The sequence below is a fragment of the Sturnus vulgaris genome, chromosome 3, assembly GCF_052056855.1.
Source record: "Sturnus vulgaris isolate bStuVul1 chromosome 3, bStuVul1.hap1, whole genome shotgun sequence".
NCBI classification, from domain to species: Eukaryota; Metazoa; Chordata; class Aves; order Passeriformes; family Sturnidae; genus Sturnus; species Sturnus vulgaris.
In genome coordinates, this window is record NC_142245.1 from 89,035,764 (window position 1) to 89,059,489 (window position 23,726).

At 34.9% G+C, this 23,726-nt stretch overlaps 1 protein-coding gene across 1 annotated transcript in view; it reads left to right on the plus strand.

Moving 5' to 3' along the window:
* Positions 1 to 23,726, plus strand: part of EYS (EGF-like photoreceptor maintenance factor) — a 789,024-nt gene that overhangs the window by 641,879 nt on the left and 123,419 nt on the right. The window contains exons 38-39 of the mRNA XM_088162233.1: positions 5,347 to 5,511; positions 11,854 to 12,007. Of these exons, the coding sequence (XP_088018359.1) occupies positions 5,347 to 5,511; positions 11,854 to 12,007 (319 nt within the window). The remainder of the gene's footprint in view (positions 1 to 5,346; positions 5,512 to 11,853; positions 12,008 to 23,726) is intronic.

Sequence of the window (23,726 nt, forward strand, 5' to 3'; positions counted from 1 at the left end):
TTAATTTCCTTTATGTTAAATAGTCTGCATCTTTCTTAGTTTCTGTCATGCAATCTTAGCAGTGATACACAGTGCAGAACAAGCCCACAAAAATCACAAGCCAGATCAAGCCAGGAGGGTATCTAGCTCAATATCCTGTCTCAGGGAAAAAAGCAGTCACTCTTTGAAAAGAATATATAAAACAGGACAATTGAGATTTTCTCCCAAGTGCATTACTTCAGCTTCCACCAATCAATGAGACCAAGATTTCCTGACCTGTGGTTAGATTATATATGCTGGTCTGGTGGATTAGTTTCCCTTGTTCTTCTATTGTTCTTAATTTTTCATTATTTTTTTGATATACTTTTGATCCACATAACATCTTTTGGCTATAAATTACCCCAAACATTCTGCAAAAAGTTAATAGGAATTCCCTTTTATTTTGCAAGCCTGTGACCTGATAGTAACAATAATTGAGCAATTGAGTGGCCTTACCTGCTGTGTTCCAAGACATGGAGCTGCCATTTCTTGCTCACATTTTCCTCTGCTTGTTGAATAGGCCTGTTCTGTTTCTCCATTTGGAAGCAAAGCAATTGCTTTGATCATCCTTGTTTCTGTTCGGTGTTTTATTGTACTTTTGCAGATGCATACTTGCCAAATATCTTCTGCTTTATTTTCCTAAAATGTTATTAAAGTCTTTTCTTCTATTACTCTTCCACTTGTATGGCAGTTTGCTTCAATTAAAATGAATTGATGTCCTGCTCTAAGGATTGTTTATGTGACTCATTGACTCAAGTGCTTCTCTTGAGTCTTCACAATTAAATGTACTGTCATTCTGCCATTCAAAGGCCCTAGAAGTCTGTAAAGTAAGAGATTAAGTCAGTGATCTGACTTCAGACCTCCCAGTTGACAGCAGAGAGCATTATCAAAAAGGCACCAGGCTGGCCTGATAGAGAAAGACTTGTGCATTTTATTTTGTAAGGATTTTTTACTTTGTGATGTAGTTCAGTTACAGCAGGCAGGAGGCTTCTGTGCATTGAGACGAATGAAAGGAGCAAGGGTAAGATTTATTTTGTTTCATATTTTATTGTCTTGAAACAGCTGAACTCAGCTAATCAATTTCATGGGAAATGGTTACTGTATTTCTGTACTGTTGTAGGTGCGTTTGATGCTTTATGAAACACCTAAGTCAGATTTCATATGTACCAGACATAATCCCTAGGAATTTTCTGAATCATATTTATTTCACTTTGATTTCCTTCACACTATGGACATGAGATAAAAGAATTACTCTAAGGTGGTTAAATTCTGTGAGCATGAGATGGATAGAACAGATCATGTATTCATCAGACCCTTGATATTGCTTCTTAACTGACTTTCTGCCCGCTGGGAACACCTCCATTCTTGATAATATGGAAAAGGTTTGCTGCACTGCTCATAAAAGTTTTTATCACCTGTGCTTCTATTACATTCTCTGAGTGATGGAAAGGAAGAACAAGCACAAAATCTGTCCATAGGTTTCAGAGGATGTTTATCATTGTAATTGAAAGAAACAAACAGCAAATTCAGAGTTTAAGCCCCTGACTAAATATTCTGACATCCTGAACATTCAGTTCATTTTGTTAGCATTTCAACTCAGAGCTACTGTACTAATTTGGTTTTGCCTAAAGGAAATCCTTCTGCAAGATGTCTATCTCTGATGCATAAGCAACAAGAATGAGAATTGTCCATCTACCTTCAGATATTGCTGGGGTACGTTTACACCTGAACTAGTGACCCTCAAGTCCTTTTACAGCAAATAGAGAGAAATGGGCAGCTTTAGGTCGTGACTGGGGGAGGAAAATCACATCCTAGGATTACCCATTTACTTTCATTTTTAAAGAGGACCAGGGACATTCAATGAAGTTATCTACCCTGTAGATTGTAGACAAGCTTATTCAGAAGTCTGGTCTGATTTTCCTACCAGAAGATGAATGCATTTCTTCTCTTTCTAGGATTTTGTGATGTTAAAAGTCTTTCTTGGTTCTCATTTGAATTTATTTAGTGATGGCTGGTGCAGTTGAGACTTAACATCTTCAGGACTGAAAAATATATTTTAAAAATAATTCAACAGAATTTAATAGAATTCAATACTAAACAAGCTTGTCATAAAAAACAAGGAATGCAAAGGGAAAATTAGAGGTAGGAGTGGAAATAGATTGATTCCATTTTACTAGCAGTAGAAAACTGTATTCTTCCCCTTACTCCTCTTTATTTTCTGACTAAGACAAAGTCAGGTATGGACATAATAGAAACCTGATGATGTTTCTCAAGTTTTTCTTGTTGTACTATGTGTTATTGTAAAAATTGTCATAAATAATATCCCAGATAATCTATTTATTTCAGTAGAAAATTTGAGTCTTTAGTTAAATTATTGAAGTATAATTCTTAGCAGTATGTGTTTGTCAGATAATTCAGATGCAGCTCTGTGGTCTCTGTTACAATTTTTTTCTCTTGAATTATTTGTAATCTTTTTTACCCTTAAAATGTGAGATATTCTTCCTGTATCCTAGTTAATTGTTTTGAGAACCCCTAAGGTTTCATGCATGCCACTCACTTTGGGGACCACTGCTCCAGTGGAGGAGTCCCTTGTGATCATGGACAGAGGTGACAGTGTCAGATACTGGACCCAGGGTGGAATTAAGTACCTACTTCTTCTTGTTAGCCTGTCCCATGAAATGAATTAAATACTAAATTATGTAGTTCAGTAGATGCCCGTCTTTGGATCTGATTCAGGGATCCTACCAGTGTGCAGTCATGGTCAGTGCTGCATGGGACTTTAATTTCTGCTAATTAAGAGTTTAGTAGAATGAGGGAAGTGGAAAAATTTTGTCCAGACTAGCAGCTTTTCCCATAGTATTCTATCTGTGTACTTTATCACAGACATAGATTTTATATTCTTAATACACAGATTCAATCTGTTTTCTCCCACTTAGGCCCTTCATCCAAGCAGAAGACTAATCCCTGTGCTCTCAGTGACCTCTTTACTGAACAGACTGCAGCTGCTGTAGGGCTTTAGGGCAGGAAATGACTGTTAAGGATCAGCAGGCTAATAGCCTGCTCACCTTAGGGAAGAGGATGTGCTCTGCATCTTGGCATTTCTGCATGGCTTTTTTGCCAGGTATGCATTTGTTTCTGATGCAGTTGCTGTATTTCCTGTGTCTCTTCTGTTGATTTCTGAGAGGACTTCACAGTACTGGTGATGGAAGCCTAGGCTGCTTTGGGCACAGCACTGCAGATGTAGACATGACTGTTGAAATAGCATCTTCTCAGTAGTTTTGCCTATACATCAATGCAAAGACTTCTGGATGCAAGGGGCTAGATTACATGGAAAGTTTTAAATCTTTAAGGGAGATCTCCCCTTTGAAGGGATCTATCCTTCCTAAAGTAATGATGAGTTTGTCCTTCCTTTCCAGATTGCCCTAGCTGAAAGAAACTTCACAGATTAATTTTAACTTAGAATATAAATTGTGGACAGTTACTCTCCAAATTGACTAGTTGGGACTTTTTAACTACCTAATAAAAGACATTTTGTTTATTGCATTCATAGCAATGAAATAGCTTTGTTGCTCAGTGTACCACTATATTGTGAGTACTGAACTACACTGAGGTTTCTAAATGCACTGAACTTGAAAAATAATAAATAAGGTTGAGTGCACAGAACCTCTCTGTGAAGGATAACAGAATCACCAATTTGTTGAGGTTGGAAGGGAGCATCATCTTGAGACCATCAAGTCCAACCCCCTGCTCAAGCAGACCAGGATCACCTACAACAGGTTTCTCACAACCATGCCTGGTCAGGTTTTGAAAATCTCCAAGAACTGAGACTTGACAAACCTCTCTGGGTAACCTATGCCAATATTTGACTGTCCTCACAGTGAAAATTAGTTTCCATGTGTTCAGGTGTAATTTCTTGGATTTTGATTTGTACCCATTACCTATCAAGTGCAGCGCTGAGAGAGAAGTTTGTCTCACTTTTCTTCATCCCCATGTATTTACAGACATGGATAAGATCCAGCTGAGATTTTTCTTCTGCAGCCTTAGGAGTTCTGGCTCTCTCAACCTTTCCTCGTGTGAAAGAGAACCCAGCCCTTAATCCTGTTTGTGGCCCTGCACTACACTGCTAGGTCGTCTAGTACTATTTCTCTTGAAAGTATGAATTTAATTAGGCAAAAAACACTCTCATAATCGTGTAGGTCTGCTTCTGATTTGCAATGCCACTGACCTTATTTACATCCCCTAGCTTTTTCCACTTTCTCCAACAATCCTGACTTTTCCAGACATATGATTTAGAAATGTAATTAGTCATTGCTTTCCATCCTGCCTTTCTTTCACTGTCAGGGTATGGGGCTTTTTAATGACTGTCCTTTCACATTTGCTTGCTTAGGTCTTTCGTTTTGTCTCTTTTTCTTGAGTCCAATAAAAACAGCAGAGGAAAAACAGCGGTAAGATTCACAAACAAACAAAAAATGAATAAAGAGAATACAATTTTAAAAAAAAAGTACTAGTCATGCCAGTGTGTAATCATCACTCACAGATCCATTGTGTAGTTTTAGTTCATTAAGCTAAAAATTTCTTTGCAAAAATATTATCTGAACTCAAAATACTTTTCTTGATGCTTACTCCTTATTCATATCCCTGATGATCAGTCTGGGCAATCTTCAAGATATTTTTGCTTATATAGGATTCTTAAGGCAGCAGAAAGACATTCCGCCTAACCTCAATTAGTTTTAGTTTATTTTTTATTGCATTCATGGTACTATTATCATGTCTACAGGGTAAAAAAAAACTGAAAACCATAATGATTAAAGTAATGAATGCAATAAACATTGTAAATGCTAAGCCTTCACAGTTAAAAATTTTCTCTTAACAATTATTCACTTCTGGAGTAGTGGAGTGGAAAAATGCATATAGTGTCCAATGGCATCCTCTTTATACTTTCGTCCTGAAAATGAAGAAAAACTGTGTTACTTTTCTAGAAATAAAAATGAAAATTCTTAGCAGATATGTCATAGGGTAAAAGTTCTCCACTGACACATCTGTAAAGATGAAAATTTATGACAGCTTTTTTATTGTATCTTCTAGCAGTAACCCCTCCTATAATTGTCTTTTCATTTCTGGTAATAGGCAGATGCTAGAACGTTTTCATTTTCTGTGTATTTTATTTGAGTGTTTGAAATTAAATAAATTTATATGTATGCTCTGCAAATAATGTAGTTGATGATGCTCTTCACAGGTATGCAAAAACGGATCTTTTTAATGTGCTTGCCTTGTATTACTTTATTTTGTAATAAAATATTAAAATTATCTTGTTGTTGTTCATTTCAGACATATCACTGTTTTTTCCATCCTTCACTGGAAATTCTTATTTGGAGCTACCTTCTCTGACATCTGTATCTGATACCAGGGCTGCATCTGGGCAGGAAACAAGCAATCTGACGACTCTGTACTTGACAGTGAAAACAACTGCTCTAAATGGCACAATCCTTTACAGTGAGTACCAAAGATACTTGAAGCTAAGTATCAGTTCTAGCTCCTTCAGGTCCTTATTAACTTTAGTGTACATCAGCTGGCATTTCCTCTTCAATAGCAAAATGAGTCATTAAAATGCAGTAGGAGTCTTTTGGTATTCTAATGCATGCTGCATTATAAAATTCAAACTATTGTTCTTAGTGTTCCTCTGGAAAGTTCTTTAATTCATGACTCATTAAGCAAAACATAACTTACAAGAGAAAATGCAGCTTCCTGACAAGAAAGAGCATAGCAAGCATATGACTTTAGTTCTAAGTTTTGCAGCTCTAAAATACAAATGTTGAAGTTTTGAACAACTTATAATAGAGAAGCAGCTTCTCTATAGTTGGATTGAGTCTCGCTTTTTATAATTGTGATCTTGGTTCCAAATTCTTGATTTATGGAACTATCTTAAGTTCTGCAGTTTTGCCATATTTTGAAGTACTTACTGTGATTTCACACTTCAGAGAATTCTTTTGTGATCCCCAGAGAGTTTACTTGCAGACTTGGATTTATGCCTATTAATACTACATAAAAAAAGTTGCTTCTTGCCTGCATATTTCGTTCCTCAATATATGGCATAAACTTCTGAAACAGAAGTACACTTTTTACTAGTCAGCAAGAAAAAATAGACTTCTCTGCCAGTTGAGTATTTCATTATATATTTTATCTTGCAATTTCTTGCAAATGGAAAACATGGAAAGTGAGGTGATTTCTTCCTCAACTCAAGAAGAGCTTGAAAAATATTATTTTATAGATTTATTCCACAAAGACAAAATAATTAGGAGCATTTTCAGTTCACTGCAGCTTCCTAGGGTTTCTCTACACAAAGAAATCTTGTTGATTATAGCACAAATTATTCTGATTAAATTTTGTTGCATTTATATTAATCTGGTAGTAGTATTCACTTGAACTGTGTACGTATTTATAAGCCAGGGTTAAAAGTCATATAAGCTTTGTGGTATTATTTAATTATGCCTTTTATTATTATCTGTACTAGAATTTTTTTTAGATGTGAAATACTCTAGCCCTAAATTGAAAATTAATGTTTACTGCTTTTCAAAATACTATCTCAAATCCTTGTATGTTATATCTGGGCTGTTGCTGCAGCTACCTAAGCTACAGTACTGCAAAATTTGCTAAGAATCATGGATAAGTGGTGATGTAGCAGTTCTGTATATCAAAATGTTTTATACTTCTTAGTTATTTCAATTTTAAGAGGAGTTATTTGCCCTTGAAGAAGAATTCAAGGAAGGTTTTGGAAGGACTTAGAATATATTTGGCATTTAGTGATTTTGTTTGCTTCATCACTGCAAAGTAATTTGGCTCCAGCTAAAGTTAAAGTAAATCTTGCTATCTGCACATAAGTCCTGAGTAAGCATCTCTGTGTACTAAAAATCTCAAAGAACTCCAAACCAAAAAGGAAAAAAAAAATTAGAAAGGTTCTCTGCTCTACTCAGGAGGAAGTGGTATTTTCTGAAGCTAAAGGAGTTGGGTGTGCTCAGACTGGAGAAGACTCTGGAAACACCACATTCCAGTCTTTAAGTATTAAAAGGATGCTTATAAGAAATATGAGGCTAAACCTTCTAGCAGGGCCTGTTGCAATAGTACATGGGGTAATGTCTTTAAAATGAAAGAGTGTAAATGTAGATTAGATTTAAAGAAGAATTATTTTACAATGTGAGGAGCAAGGTCCTGGAATAGATTGCTCAGAGAGGTGGAAGATTCCTTATCCCTGGATTCATCCAAGTCAGGTTTGAGAAGACTCTGAGCAATATGATCTGGTCAAAGATGTCCCTGCTCATTGCATGGGATTAACTAAATGACCAATTCATATGAGTCCATGCATTCTCTTTTCTATATAATCTACTCATCCTGCATCTAACCTAACTAGATATTAAAACCTAGTATAACCTGTTCAGCTACCAGTTCATATGGTGTGGGGAAAATTGTTAATAGGGTATTTTTCAGACGTTTGCAGAGATTTTGTTTCAGCAGTATTTGAGGACTTCATATTCTTTAGAATACAAGTGTTTCCGCTTTCTGGAAAGATAGAATGGCATTAGTGGAGTACCATGAAGTTTTTTGCTTTCCAGTTTTTCCAGTTCCATATCTGAGACTTGCATGGACTGTATTACAGCTATCTTCTTGTCCCTTCATGCACCCAAAAAGGAGGAAGAAGTCACTCACTAGGTACAAGAAACACACACTTCTAAGGGTTAATGTTCCCAACATTTTCAGATTCTGTTAATTTATGCGTGTTAGCAATGGTTTCATAATTACAGTTACAATAAGCTGCACACATTCATAAAGCAAAAACCTTTCTATTTGTCAAAATATTTTTTAAATAGAAAGAACATTACAGTGATCTGTTTCTTTCAGATGTACTTTACTAGGAAATTGTTACATATTTTGATTATTTTTTTAAGGTTAATCCACCTTCAGATTACATATTTTACAAACACACCTGTTTTTACCAGGTGGTGGTGAGGTTACATCTGTTTTTCTGGCAGATAATTAGTAAACATTTAATTACAGGGGGAAATCTCAGACAAGATACTGCTGATACACAAATGAATTTGAATCAGAAAGTATGCATAAGAAGACTATTAAAATCAAAATCGTAAGGATAACATAAAAGGATTAAAACTTGCATCTGGCTTTACCTTGTACATTAGTCAGTGAAGAACAAAAAAGATCTGTGCCTTCTTCACCTTTTCATGTCCACGTGCCTTAAAATAAAGAGAACAGAACACTTAATCTATCAATGCATTAATACGTTTTAGCAGTTAGTGCAATTATATATATGCAAATATATATAAGACAAATGAAACAAATATAAAGAATACAGTAAATAAGCTTGCTTATAGGCTAACCAATAGGCAGAACATGAGAATCATTACATGTGCTAGACATGTCACTTTAGTAAATCACACCATATTTTTGTTAAAAAGTAATTTTCCTATTTGATGCCATCATTAGCAAGAATTTTATCAATGGTTGGTTGAAATTACCAAGTACTAAGCACTTGTAGAGTCTACCAAAAATAGATAGTCTTTTAAAAAATGGAGAAAGAGATAGGATATCATAGAAGCCTATGTATGTTTTATAGAAAATTACTATATCTTCATCTGTTTTAATACAAAAAAATGTATTTACATTCTTAATAATAATTTTTTCCCTAATTATTTCAGTATACATTCAAGAAATGTCTGAATGCTAACAGTAAATTGACTAAAACTGTTTGGAATTTTTGCAGTTACCTTATGTTTAAATTGTTGATAGAATGCGACAATTTTATTTGTGCCAATAAAGATTAGCCAGCATTTGAGAAGATTTGTTTGTTGACTACTGAATGCATTCATAAAAATTCTATTCTATTCCTTAATTATTTTATTTGTTTGCATGATTAAATTTCATTAACATGTCAAAGCAAATTGTGATATTTAGCCACAAAACAAAATAAATTGATAATGATCATAAAAACCTGATACAGTTGTAAAGTTTTACTTCATCATTTTCACTTTTAACAGAGTCAGCACAATGCTGTTCACAATCCCTTCAAGGGTAGATTGTTTAGCTTCTGCTATATATGGTAGCCTATAACTTCTGACAATTGGATTTCAGATATCACAGCCCATGTTTATAGCATTCCTTAAGGACAACAGCTCCCTTTTCATAAGTTGTGCTCATAAATTATTTCCTGTGCTCTCAGAAGCTCAATTCCCCAGGTCTTCCCATATTCCCTTTACCCTTACAAAACTAAATGGGGCATTTCAGGCATTTCAGCTGTAGTCTCTTTGTTTCTTATTTTAGCTGGCATTTTCAAGCAGACCACTTCACAGTATCCTTCCTCTGCGTCAAAACAGATTTTCTTTCTTAATAAAGCTTATCCCATATTTTAATGGAACTTCAAATCAAATCAAATAGGCAATCATTTAAGTCCTATGGCCACTTGCTTGTTGTCATACTGGTGTAAAAAGATAACCTTCCAGCTGGCAGTTTTCTGTGAAAGGATGTTTGCTGAGATCTGGGTTCTTTAGCCTGAACCCCCCTTGACTAAAGTCAAGATAATTTGCCCCTAATATCCAACAAGATTTTTAACTCAAATATTTCCTGATCTCTGTCTCTTCCCAGAACCTTGTTGTTTTGCTTATAACTCAGACTTTTCCTATGAAGGTAATTTCCATCATATACATATAAGCAGCATATGCTCTTTCACATTGCCAGAACAAAATTCTTTGCCTCTTCTTGTTCACTGTAGAAAGATTTTAAGGATTGTCTTTTCAAAGGATTTCATACCACCTAGCAAATAATGTGAAGAATGCTGTTAGTCACCTGTTAGTGTTACTTAAAAGTGCTCCCTAGACTGAAGTTCAAGCTGCAACACTCACTGAAGTTTCAAGAAGCAATGCTGCCTTTGGGACAGCTGTCCCAGATTTTTTTTACTTTACTGGTAATAATGAGGACCTTCTTCCAAGTTTTTACTAGTAGGCAATGTGAATTGACGGAGTCACTGGGAGAAAGGAAACGAGCTGTTCATCTGTAACTTCACTTTTTCAAGACATGTTATATGCATGCACATATACATCCACTTCATTCTCTCTGAATCAATGTCACTCACAGATCTATTTACTGGTAGAAATTGGAAATGCCAGGAATAACATGTGCAGGGATGGGAGAAGATAAGGAAACAGATGATACAATGTGTGCATATATCAGTTATGCGAGGGTTAAAAAGCAGTGCAATAGTGCAATATATTTTGAAATAAAATTATCAGATTATTGTAGAAGGCAATTGTAAAAGCCAAAGGCATGAAATCCTGTCAAATTAAAATAACTTTGGAGTTAATTAGGTATTCAGAATACAAAATATGTCTAAGCATAAAAGACTTCAGTAGGTCATCAGGATTTGTAACAGACTGAAGAAATGCAATGTTGACTAGATAGCTGCTCTCGAGGAGGGAATTTACAATGTGAACCATTTCTGCTAGGAACTATACAAAAGGAAATGATCAGGCAGTTGCAAGTCCTGTTGTCTCTCTGTCTCCTAAAAGATCAGTATTTACTTTTTGTTTTGTCCTCCAAAATAAAGTTGATAATTTTTTTCTTTATAATTTTATTATGTTTTCCAAGTCCGAATTATGTCTTCATTCCCTTTACCTTTCAGAATAGAAATATTAAAGGATATTCTGGCCTGTGGCTCCCTCCAGCAGCTCCAGGCCTGGGAGCTCCAGCCAGTGCCTCCAGGCTTCTGCTCAGCAGCTGAAAGCCAGCCCAGATCCCAGCCCCTCTGATCCTCTCTGGGAAACTCCTACTCATGGCTCATGGACAGACTCACTCCAGAATCACTCACCCAAACCCAGCTGAGGGTCCCCAAATGCCCGACTAAGATTTCTGCCTATCTGATACCCATGCCAGCACCCAGGCCCTCCTGTTCAGAGGCAATAGTGCATCAAACAATACATGCAGTAAATTCAGTTTCGTGACCCACTTTACTGGGTCTTGTTTTCCTTCACTTAAACAGAGTCAAATACAGTGAAAAAACAGATTAACGTTTTAACTATTCATCTTGAAGGGGAATAAAAATTGTAAACAAGAACTGTCTTTTATGAAAAGTAGATAGAGTTAAATTCAAAGGGCAAATTCATCCAATATAATTTGAAACTGTAGGTGTCAGTCCTTTTTTGTAGAAGAGCCATGCATCATCCACTGCTTAAATATAAATATTTTGCTATCATTTTTACAAATACACTCTTTAGTGGAAGTGAAGTTAAGCATATTTTTATTCATATTTTAAGAGTGCAAGTAACAATATGTTTGATGTTTTATAAATATTTTTTCTTCTCATCAAGTCTGAAATATATCATTAATTGATAAAGGTGAGTTTTTCATAAGCTTTAAATCTATTGTAAGAGATTTTTTTTATCATTTTTGTTTTCTATAGCTTATTTGAAAAGCTGAATGAATGTGATTTTAGTTTTTTATTGTTGCCTTTGTTGCCTTAATAATACTGCTGGATATAGAGAGAAGTTCAATTAATGTAAAGATTTCTGTAATATTGATATAACTACAGTGGTATTAAGTAAATTTTGTCTTTTAGTTATTTTCTTTTACTTTTAACTGTTATCAGCTAAATACAGAGATTTACGGAGTCTAACTTATTTTTCTCACTGTCACTCAAGGAGAGTCCTGTGCATGGACAGAAGAGTCCCCAGTGTCACATAGGCATCATGTCTGGTGATGGTGTTCCAGTAGTGTGAAATACTTCTGTGACATCCTACACTTTCAGAAGTGTGACTATCTCCATTTTTGTTTTCAAAGCTGGTGAAAGAAATTTTGGAGAGCAGTTTCTTCATTTGTATCTTGTGGAGGGAAGACCAACAGTTCGATTAGGCTGTGGAAACTCTCAGAACATTCTGACTGTATCCCTGAGCCAATCTATCAGCAAGGGTATACTCGTCCCTATTACAATAAGGTAAGAATGTGGGTTACACTAAGAGAGTTTTAGTCATCTGTATTGAGCAATAAAATGTGATTTCACTTTTTTTTTAATGATAAAAAGATAAATCAAATTAGAAAGCAAATTTGGATACCTTTTTCATAAGGTAATCTCCTTGATTGAAAATATATTTTAATTCACACAGATTACTTCAGTCCTTTGGAGAACTCATGAATCATTCAAAGTCCAGATATATTAAAAGATATAGATTAAGTCATAAACATAATTTTGGCGGTTATAGATGGAAGTCTCATATTTTATGCTTATTAATTAACACATTGAATAAATTAGATTTGTCATCAGAAATTTAGTGCTAAATATAAGACTAATCTATTGTTTAAGATAAAAAATTTTAAATGGATATATCAACATCTCACAATACAGGGGGGACTTGGTGATTTTAAAAGTCTTATCCAAACAACTATGGTTCTAAAAGTTGTCATATCTATCTAAATATCTATCACATTTGCCACTGCACTATCAGCATTATACAAGAGTGGCTAATCACTATTGTCATTTTTCATCTTGTACAAACAATAGTTCTCAGAGTGGTTCATCTATCATTTTGAGATGGGTATTTGTATCACGCTTTGGTAATGAACTAACACTTTTCCAGTCATGGAATTTTATGTATGCAAGCTAGGTAAGAAGTAAAACAGAAATAATATTGAGCCTTTTTGTTATATTTGTATTAGTAATGTTAAGTAATGGTAAAGTATTCAATCTTTACTTCAGAAACATTTTCTAAATTATTCTGACAGCTACATAAAATATCAACATTTTTACATTGTTTAAGTATTAGACTTAATTGCTGCACCTAAACTGTAAACATTTGTGATGTGAGGGAATGTAGTGCACAAATTCTTAAATTAAAGGAAGCCTTAGCTAGACCTATTTTTCCTGTAAGAGACTGCTGCAAAAGTTACCATGAAACACTAATGTTAGACTTCTCAAAATTGCCTTTTACTACCAAAAAGAGAAAAATCTGAATATTTTTGTGTTTTCCTTCTGAACTATTTCTCTGTGATGTAAATGTTGATAAATTTTAAAATCACAGAGGCTTGATGATCTCAGGATATGGAGTAGATTGATATGGGGAGAAGAGAATGTTCAGGGTTTTTTTGTTAGATTATACGCTTAACCCACAAGCTTTACCACTTCTTTTAGAAACAAACTTGTTAGAATATAAATCCTCTTTTCAAAATATGGAAGGCTAATAGGAACTGCCATTTAAGAAACTGTTTTGTTTCCATCTTCTATTTCTTCTCAGCCACAGGTCTTTATATTACTATTTTTCTGCATTTAAAACAGGGATTTTTTTTTTCCTTTTATGCTTAGTATTAACATCTAGTATTAATGGAGCAATCATGTCTCATAGCATGCATTTAAGTCTTACTAGCTGACAGTGCATTTATTTTAGGATTTTTGTACAGATTGTAAAAGATTATAAAATTTACAAAGAAAATTTTTGCACTTTCTCTCCTTTTGATCTAGCAGATAAAGAGGCTTTTTTCTCTCAGAAAATACTAGATAGAGTTATACAGCTCAATACTTATAAAGTATTCTAAGATTGTTTTTTAATCCCCAGAGACTTCTCTTGTGTGAGACATTGGTCAGATAATTATCTGCACTGCATCAGCTGTGGTAGCATTGTCTTTCCTTCATACATTAAGCCACTGTACAGATTTCAAAGCCTAATAATATCTTAGTAGCAATTGCAGCTAAACATCAACTAATAAATTGATTCTAGCTGTAGAGTTCAAGTTTACACCAAAAAAAAATATTTCCTTTTTTTTCTACCTTAAAATTAACACCTCTGTATTTATGGCCTCATTCTTCTTGTTTTTACACTAAAAAATAATGCCAATCCAATTTACACGTTTCCGTTGTTTACTAGAATTTTATACTTCTGTCTTTGAAATAGTGGCATACTAAATAACTTGCAAGGTGTGATTGTAGACTGTGACTAGCAGGGATTTACATGAATTTGAGTTTATGGGCTTGGCCTTCAAACTGACTTGTGATTATTCTTGTGAGTCCTTCTAAAATGTAGAGAGAGCAGTATATCCTTCACCAAGCAGCAGTAAAATTGTAATCCTTCAGCAATCATCCTTAACCTCTGTCAAAGGAAAAAGCAAATTTGACTTGATAGGCAGTTGTAGCCTCCCAAGATCTTGTATCATAAGATGTAAAATATGAATCCACGACAAACTGTTGATTTGTGTTCTCAGAGGCTGCTGGAGATAGATAATTCTTTCTGTACGCTTTACCTGCAAAATTAATGTGTGGAGTTTTTTTCCTTATAATGCAGGAAAAGAGTCGAAGAGTAGAATAAATGACCAGTTTTTGTTACTGTTTCTAAGCTCTCCAACAGTTTAACTTTGAATTAGTTTTGAAGATCATATTTGACAGTTATTCCAGTTTTGGATGCAACTATGACTCCAGTGGTTAAACACCACAATCAACACATCCAATAACATCTATATAAGTAGATTTTCTCCTCTTCAAACTTATTCTTTTTAATCCATATATACAGGAAACTAATACATTCCCATAGTTTAGAGCTTTTGCTTTCTTTTAACTGTATGATTAGTTTCCTTAGATATGGCCACTTTCTCAAACCTGATGAAGATTAAATGAGTTTTAAATGTTCAGTCGTTGTCTTTATGATGCTTGTGAAACAGCAGCTTTATAGAAGAAAGTCAATAAAGCTCTGATTGCTTACTTATTTTGCCTTGCCTAAAGAAAATAGAAACCTGTTTCAATGTAGTTTCATTCGTTGTTTCTATTCCTGTTTATTTTAGGATGATTTGATTACTGGTTTGAAAATGTGCATTCGAGTATAATTTTTTTTGTGATTTCATAATTGAGATTATATTGGTTTTTTCAGTTAAAGCTTTGAGCACATACTTGAAATGTAGTTTGGATTGGTTTTATGGATTTGTTCTTTAAAGTTATTCAAAGAACATTAATTCAAACACATTTCATTCTATGAGTGGGTTCTGAAATGCATTTGCCTGATATAAAATTTTCTCTACTTTGTGGTTAAAATGATATGACTGTCATGAGGGAAAATGATGTTTCTTCAATTCAGTGGTTGAAGGAAGGCAAATTTAACCAGAAAGATATTGAGATAATCAGGTCATCAGGATTCTGATTTTTCTAGATAGTAAGATGGGTTGGTGCCTTTAGAATATGAGTACTGATTTTTTTTAGATATCTTAGATTTTTGTCTTTAAATTACATTTTTGTCTGTTCTGCACAGTGATGTGATACAGCAGGTCCTTTTTGGGAGATTCCAAGCAAGCAATAAATAAAATCTTTCCTGTATGTGACAGCATCAGTCTTCTATCTTATTTACGTGCAGAACTTTCAGCATTTTTCCCTGGAATTTAATGAACATAGTTCCCATCCCCACAGAGCTATATTATGTATTATGTACATTTACATTTTCATGTATCTTCCAAGTGAACATATTGAAAGCAGCTGTTTCCAGTTTTCTGTCACACTTTAATCAGTAGTATGGATGTGAGCATTTACTCATGGCTGAGAAGGGCACCTTTAGCTGTCCTTAAAAGGGTTTATTTGTTAAATACGTTATCCAGTTAATTTGGCCAACTCTCACCTAGACCATGCAGTTGTACAGAAGCTGCTGAAGTTTATTATTTGGTCTTCCAGCTTCAAAAGCAGATGGCACATTCTGAACTGTGAAAGTCCTCAGCATGTTTTTGTACCTCCACATGGAAACTTTGGCAAGATGTAATGTATTAAGTACTAGCTACACGATTATATTATCAGTGTCCATGATTTTACCTACACTTCTACTTCCTCCCTTTCCACACAAGAAGAAAAATCATTGATTTAACTATTCTATAAAGTTTTTCCTTATAAGTGCATTCTGAAAATGTATTTCTAAAAAAATGTGCAAATCACTATCCATACAAAATGTTGGCTCATTTTTAGTCATGCTGTTTACCTATTTCATTTCATTATTTCAGAGATATATATGATAATCCAATCATATTAGTGCATATTTTTATTATTATTTACAGGTGTTGGGAATCCTGCATAGTGTGAAAGTATTGCTTAAAATTACATTAAATCAGTAAACAAAAAAAAGGAAAAAACTCAGTTTTCTGATGTCTTGCTTCTTTCTATTGCTTCCAACATTGCCAGTTACCTAGATATATAGAGTTTTTTTGTTTTGTTGTTTTTTTGTGTTTTGGTTTTTGGTTTGTTTTTTTTTTTGTGATGATTTGGAAACATCTGAGCAGCAGATTTTGTATCTCAGCAAGTACATAGTGTAGCCTAGGTTTCCTACATGCGATATTGACTTCCAACATAATCAATTATGTAATGAATGAGAAATGGAAAGGTGATTTGGTAAATGGCTTGAGACAAGTACATGCAATATCACTGTCATCTTATCACACCTTAACTTTTCAAAATTCTTTGAAGATTAACAGTGAAAACAGTCTGGAATAGATTTAAGAATTTTAATTTATTATATTAATTTGTAAAATTGTTAAGGAAAACACATTTAGATGTGGTTTTAAAAAGGAATATTTTATATACTCTGTATCTTAATTTTTAATTATTAATTTCAAGTCAGCATGTAGATGAATTATACCCATGTTGTGTTGCACAGAACTGGAAATGCTGTAGGATATTAATTATACTTAATAAATTTTGAAGAAAATTTGTGATTACTTTTAGAAGGACATGTGCTTCCTGCATTTTCTATAGCAATTGAAAATTTCATAAAATCGTCATATTTGCCACTATAAGGTAGAAATGCTTTTGCCCTGTACACCTATATAGTGTTTGTTCTCTGAAAGCCTTAATCGCAGTTTCATTAATGAAGCTGTTACAGTTTTACAGAATTAATCACTACATCTATTCAGTCTTAAAAATAGTCCCATAAGATGCATTAAATCAATCTAATGAATACAAATTATTGTATATGAAATTAAAATTTAAAACAAAATTTTGGAACATTGGAATCAGCTAGTAAATCATTCTATGTGCAATGTTATCTGGAACAACTCAAGTAAGAAAATGGATTCTCATAAAGAATATAGAAAATATTACCTTTTGTGTTTGTTTCAATTTCAGCTTTTATGTATGAAAAGAACATTTAGTGTGTTTAGAAACACAATCCACTTTCTGAAACTTTTGTTTGCCTTCATTCAGCAGCAGTATGCAATATTTCATCAGCGATGTGTCAAAGCCAACAAACCAACTGCTATGGCTGTTCAAGCTCATTAGCTACTGACTTGAAGAACAGATGTTTGAATTCCTGTACCCTTCATGCTCTGGGTTTACACTAGATTTTCTTACATTAACTGACCTTACAGGAATAACCCAAGAACATAGAAGAACAGAATCAAGTGATTCTTTAGGCTGGAAAGGACCTCTGGAGATCCTTCCAGCATTCCTGCTCAAGCCAGCTGTCCTGGCTTCAGCTGGGGTAGAGTTTTCTTCTCAGTACCTGATATAGTGCTGTGTTTTGCATTCACTATGAGGACAAGGTTTATAACACATTAACGTTACAGTTGTTGCTAAATCATGTTTATAATAAGTCAAGGGCTTGTTTTCGTGTCTCATACTGTGTCTGTAAGGAGGTATACAAGAAAATCATCAGCTGTTTTTGAATGGTTTATTACAAAGTGGCTCACTACAGACCAGTTCACAGTATATGGTGTCATAATATTTTCATCTTCCAATTCATAGTGTGTCATTATACATTTATCTCAGATGAAAAGGCTACATCACAAAATAAATGATATCTGCTGTGTTTTCTTATGGACAAATTACAGAGTTGCATTAAGTGTCATTTGAGTTCCTACGAGGATGTATATTCCAAAAACTAAAACCACTGACCAAATCAAACATGGCAAAATAGTAGCTAGTGTAATTTTCAGAAAAAACAGAAAATTTCATTTTCCAAAGGAAGTTTTAGGGTTAATAATCACATTAAAGAAACAGTATCAGTGTGCTGTTGACAATTGCAGTAATTTATTACTTTCTTAGTGAGTGATGCTGCTAACAGTTATTTCTCTATGAGATTCTATTGAATCTCTATGGCATAATTTATCAGGTCTTCTAAAGACAATGAGTTGTGAATTCACCAGAATTAAAGTATACATTATAAAGCATAATGGATGCATATTTCTTTATCTTTCACTTTTAGATTTGGGTATGTGTTACAATTTTAAAATTCCAATATTCAAAGAATCTCTGGGTTTCTGCAAGAAAAATAGGAAGAATAAAGTTCTAATAGTCAATATGACCCAATTTCCCTTTTCTGGATACATCTGCTTTGAAAATTATATTTGTTTTTCAGCTGCGTTGCTGATGAAGCGTATGTGACAGATTTTTTTATTATATCATAAAAATTCTAAACTGCATTTAACCTAAATTTCCAAAATTACCTAAGTTCTTTAGAACCCTCTCTTTCTGTATTAAAAGAAACACTACTTTAATGGTGCAGACTTTTACATGGTCTTGCTTTTTCCAGGTACTGTTGATGTGATTGCTGACTCAGTGCTGTTTCTCCACATAGACAGTGATCTCATATGAGTCACTTTTCCATCTTCTTGTGCTTGGATCAGGCTGGGTGAAACAGACAAGATTTCAAAATATTTGGCTACTCCCACTGTTCCAAAGAGGAAGTGGGATGAATGGTCCTTCTGATCTGCTTGGAATGAATAGCAGTTATTTCACATACATGCTAGTACAAAGGGATTTCAGTACTGCTGAAGGGACATTAGGCATTATGTATGAAACAGTGCAGATATTGACATGAAGGAAACGAGTCACTGGATTACAGAGGGAATAATAAAATTCAAGATAATCTGATATATTGTTCAATATTTTTATAGTTTCAATTTTATTTTTTTTTTTATTTCTAACGTATATAAAATTTTCTAAAATTCGTCATATATATCTGGTCACCCAATGATTTACACAGATGACTTTTCAGACAACAGTTTACTTTCTGTTGGTTTGGCACAGCACATAGAACTATAGCATTAGAGTATAGAGCCAAATATCTTTTGAAGGTGCCCCGTTGCCTTCTTCCTAAGTGAGATGGTAGTTTACAGTGTTGTATTTGAAAGCTCTGAAGAGCTAAACAACAAAACAAAACTGTGAATCAGAAGTAGCTTTTTAATTCTCTTCCTCAAACCTGTTGTTCTGTATGTGAAAGATCAATACAGAAATAAAATTGGTTCAGTGTGCTAGTAACAATTGGCAATTCTCTTCAGGTTTGCTTTAGCTGAGAGCAATAGGAAGTGCTATTTGTTCTGTAGGTATTGAAAACCAGTGGAAAATAAAAACTAGTCGTCAGCCAACCTTTGTATGAATGTCCAAGAAAGCAGTGGAAGAGGGAAGGGCAAGAAAACGTATCTGTCTCTCAACAAGCCAGTTTGGCTCTCTGATTCATCTCATGAGCACAAATAACCACAGAAGAGTCAGATGGCAGGGCTCCACAAACAGCAAAACAGTCGGCAAAGTCGTGCAGTCCAGTCTGCTGTGGGATTAGGCAGAATTTTCTGAGAGAAGTTTTTCTTGGTCGAGGTGACCAGCTCCTAGCTCAGCAGCAGATGTTCAACATGCTTTCAAAAAGTTTGGTAAATCTTAGCTTGTTACTTCGCATAACTCTAAAGTGGGAGTAGTATTTACCTATCTCCAAAAAATGTTCAAAAGACTAAGTGTTCTGAGGCAAAGAATCTTAAAAATGTGACATTGAGCTTCTGGCACATGATCTATATTTTGTGCTATACACAGCCCATCTCTGACCAGAAATTTTCACAGGACCTCAGGTGTACTGGGGATCTTTATTTCATATAGTTCATTGGATAAACTTTTTCATGGGGGCTGAGGGAAAGAGGAAACAGAGATGGTTATTATTTAATTTTAATTGCTACGATCTTATTTTTTCTAAATTCTTGCTTTATAAATAAATTTCAGTCAGATGTTTAATACATAGTTTTGAGATATACAGAGAAGAAAGAACAAGACAGCTGTTTGTTTAAAGACTAGCCAGTTTAGGTCTAGTTCTGCATATCAGCAGTAAGAAATTCGGTGCTGCAAATTGAGTCACTTGATTAAAGAGAATATTCAGTAAAATTCACACATACATATTTATTAAATAGTCCTCCTTGATAGTGTGAAAGAGAGAGGAAAAAAGAGAGAGAAGTTAACTTCATCTTTCTGAGAGAGAGAGATATCCACAGCATCTTTCTGAGAATCTGCAAGAAATTAATTTGCAGAACACATCATAGGAATTAAGGTATTTCTCTTTCTTTAACTGAAGTGCATCGATTCTGTGAGGAATTTATATTTTGGTGTAACTAATTCAGGTGGGAGAAATTGTTTTATTTATCTCTCCACCACTTTGATTGTCACTATCATTAACTTGTTCTTGGAAGAATATATTAACCTGGCTTTTTCTTAGACTGTGAAGTGCCTGGGAAACTTTCTTCTCTGCTTGCTCACCATTGTGTACCACTTGCCTTCTGTCTCATGCTCTTTAGCTTCGTTGATCTATTTTCTATGGAGCTAGTGATGCTGCTGTTACATCTGTGATCAGCTTCACCCAAAGATGTTCTGTCATTTGGTGACCATTACTTGATTACTTAATATGTTATCAAAGTGCTGCAAAGTTTATAGAAAGGAGATGTGCAGAGTGTAGGTGCCCAGACACCGGCAATGGGAGCTGCACCAGGTGGGTATTTCATGAAAGAACTGTGATCCACAGAGATCCCACACTGGATGAGGGGAAAGGTGTGAGAGGCAAGGAGCAGCAGAGAGGAGCTCTTATAGACTGAACCATATTTCCCCATCTTCGTTCTGCACTCTTTGTGTGGAGAGATACAGAAGTTGGGAATAGAGCAAAGCTGAGACTGGAAAAGAAGAGGTTAGAGAGCAGGAGGTTGATTTTCTCTTTGTTTCTTACCATCCAAATCTATTTAAATGACAATAAATTAAATATTTTTCCCCATGTCAGTCCTGTGATGATAATAGATAAGTGATCTCCCTGTCTTTATCTTGGACCAGGAGTTTCATCATCATGCTTCCCCACACTCACTGTCATATTGAGAGGGGAGAGGAGAGAGAGCAGCTGGGCGAGCAGCTGGCAGCTGATTGAGGTCAACCCACTGCAGAAGGAACAGGGAAGTGATACTGAACACGATTTTCCTGCATTCCTTCCACGTGTAGTTGTGTGGGCAAAATTTTGTAACAGATATGCGACCTCTTTGGTTTATTTAAATTATAAGTCTTGTGTTGGATAAGTATTCTGTTCAACACAGTGTAAATGTGAGCATATTGGAGAATTCTTGTAGTCACATGCTAAGTGTTAGCATACAGTGAACACAGAAGAGTAACTATTGTCTCACACTGCTGGTGCTATGGCTTTTCCAGAGGTGTAAAAATATCTGCTGCATTAGAGAGTATTTCCAGATAAAGTAACTGTTTCAGCAGTTTGTAAACAGGTTCTCTGGAACCTGTAAACAGGTGTCTATGGAAACCCTGTACTTAGATATAAGATAGCAAATCTTTATATAATGCCAAATCTGCTTTTGAGCTCACACTTCAAATGAACTATATTAAATAGACATGTAACTTGGAGGTTTGGAGTACATTAAAAAAATTATTCTCCCAGTTGTGGACTGTTTTTCCTGGAGGCTTTGCTCAAGTGCAGTATCACACGTTTGCAGTACATTTCCCTGTTTGGGGAAATGGAGTTTATATGGCACCAATTCACATCTGTGCCCTGGGACACGTGTCTCTGTGGTTTTTCTTCTGCAGCTTCAATGCAATTTGCAGTAGTGCTCTGCTGTTTGCAGCAAAGGTGGATGTGACTTCCTACTGCGCTGAGGGCTTTTAGTGAGAACACCAGGAACTAGGGATCTATACATTGTCACAGAAATTGTTTTATCCCCCCTACGGTTCGCATTGTCTTGTCAGAGCTGCCAGCACCTAGCAGACCAGTAGTAATGAAAGATATGAATGCGAGTGCTACAGTGTAGCCTGCTGTGTTGGTACTAAATTACTCAGCAGCCGTTCAAAACACCTTCAGAAAATACATTTTCTCTTGATTTGAATACATTTCATGTAAATCTGACATGTGGTTTGGCCCCTGGGTTTTGTTCCCAAAGCTGTCAGAAACAATCTTCTGCAACCTCTTTTGTTCATCCATCTGGAAAATAACAGGATTATGCTTGCCTGCCTTCTGGGGCAGGTATAAGTTTTGCTCAACAGCAAATGTTGTGAAAAACACAAAACTAAACACCAGTCTGTGCCTGACATAAGCCAAGGTATGTTCTGACTATTTCTTTCCTTGGCTGAAAAGTGCTCGTCCTGAACCACCTGAAGAGGAAGGCATTGATTATTAAGACTGAATTTTTCCTTCACTTTTAACAAAAGAGAAGAGCACATTGCTTTGTTTTAATGGATTTGTTTCAATCAAAACTTAACCCTGTAATGTTTCAAGATTTCTTACTGTATTTCATGGAAGTAGTGAATCTGGCACTTCTATCTTATTGCTTTTTAAATAAAATTTCTTCAATTTTTATGTGGAGGAGCAGGTACATAAGCAGTTTTACTGGAAATTTAAAGTGGGGATATGTGAGAAAAAAAAAGCCTCAAGGTAACATCTGAGTGGAGTTTGATGTGATTGCTTGATGCAGACAATAATCTCAGCAGCAGCCTATTCCAAATGTATGTTTTTCAATTTTAGAACTCAGTTTGGTGATGCACTGAGGTTGATGTGGTATTGTTGGTCTTGCCACATACTCAGTCTCCACTGCAGGGGCTATGAATGTTTTCTAAAGCCCATATAGTTTTATCTGCTTTCTTTTAAGCACTTAGACTTTCAAATTTGAGCCAGAAAATTGTGGGATTTATTTTGTGGGGTTTTGTTTGTTTCTCTCTTTTCTAGTTTTCCAGAACAAAACATGGCAAGAACAAAACAAAACAATCATGTTTAATAATTGTGGAATTCTCTATTTAATAATAAAGAAACACTGTCATCATGATCATTTTCTTTGTCTCAAAAATTGCAGAGGGTCTTAGAATGCTAAAAAGTAATCCTATGGTATTTAGGTATTCACACCTCCCAATACAAGAACATTCATTCCTATTGAATAGCAAATGGCCCTCTATTATTGCATATATTACATTTCACATCATGTGTTTACAGACAATACACATCTGTGATGTTTTATTTTCTTGTGAGTTTTACACTGGTCAACATCTTAGAATTTGGGAATTAACATCTCTTATTAAAGCCTTCTATGTTCAGGAAGATAATGTTAGTCTTACCAAGCAGGCAATTAAACAGAAGGGTGATTAGCTTGGTTTGATTAGTTGTGAACTGCTGTAGAAATTCTGCTGATCTGACTAAAAAATTATCTTTTGAGGGATTTGTTAATTTTGTTTTTAATCAGGTCAGATCACTAGTAACACTCCCTGAACAGTTTCTCCAATTGGGCATCATTCTTTGTAGTAGCAGCACAGTTTCATAGTGACTAAAGCTGTCCCTTATTAACAGTAGATTAAATGTGAAATATCTTACCACTCAAGCAATTATGGCAATTGGATCCAAAAAGAGGCCTAGATCTCGGAAATTCCTCTCATGCTTACTCTGAGGAGTTAATACATAGAAGACAAACATTATCGCTGTCAG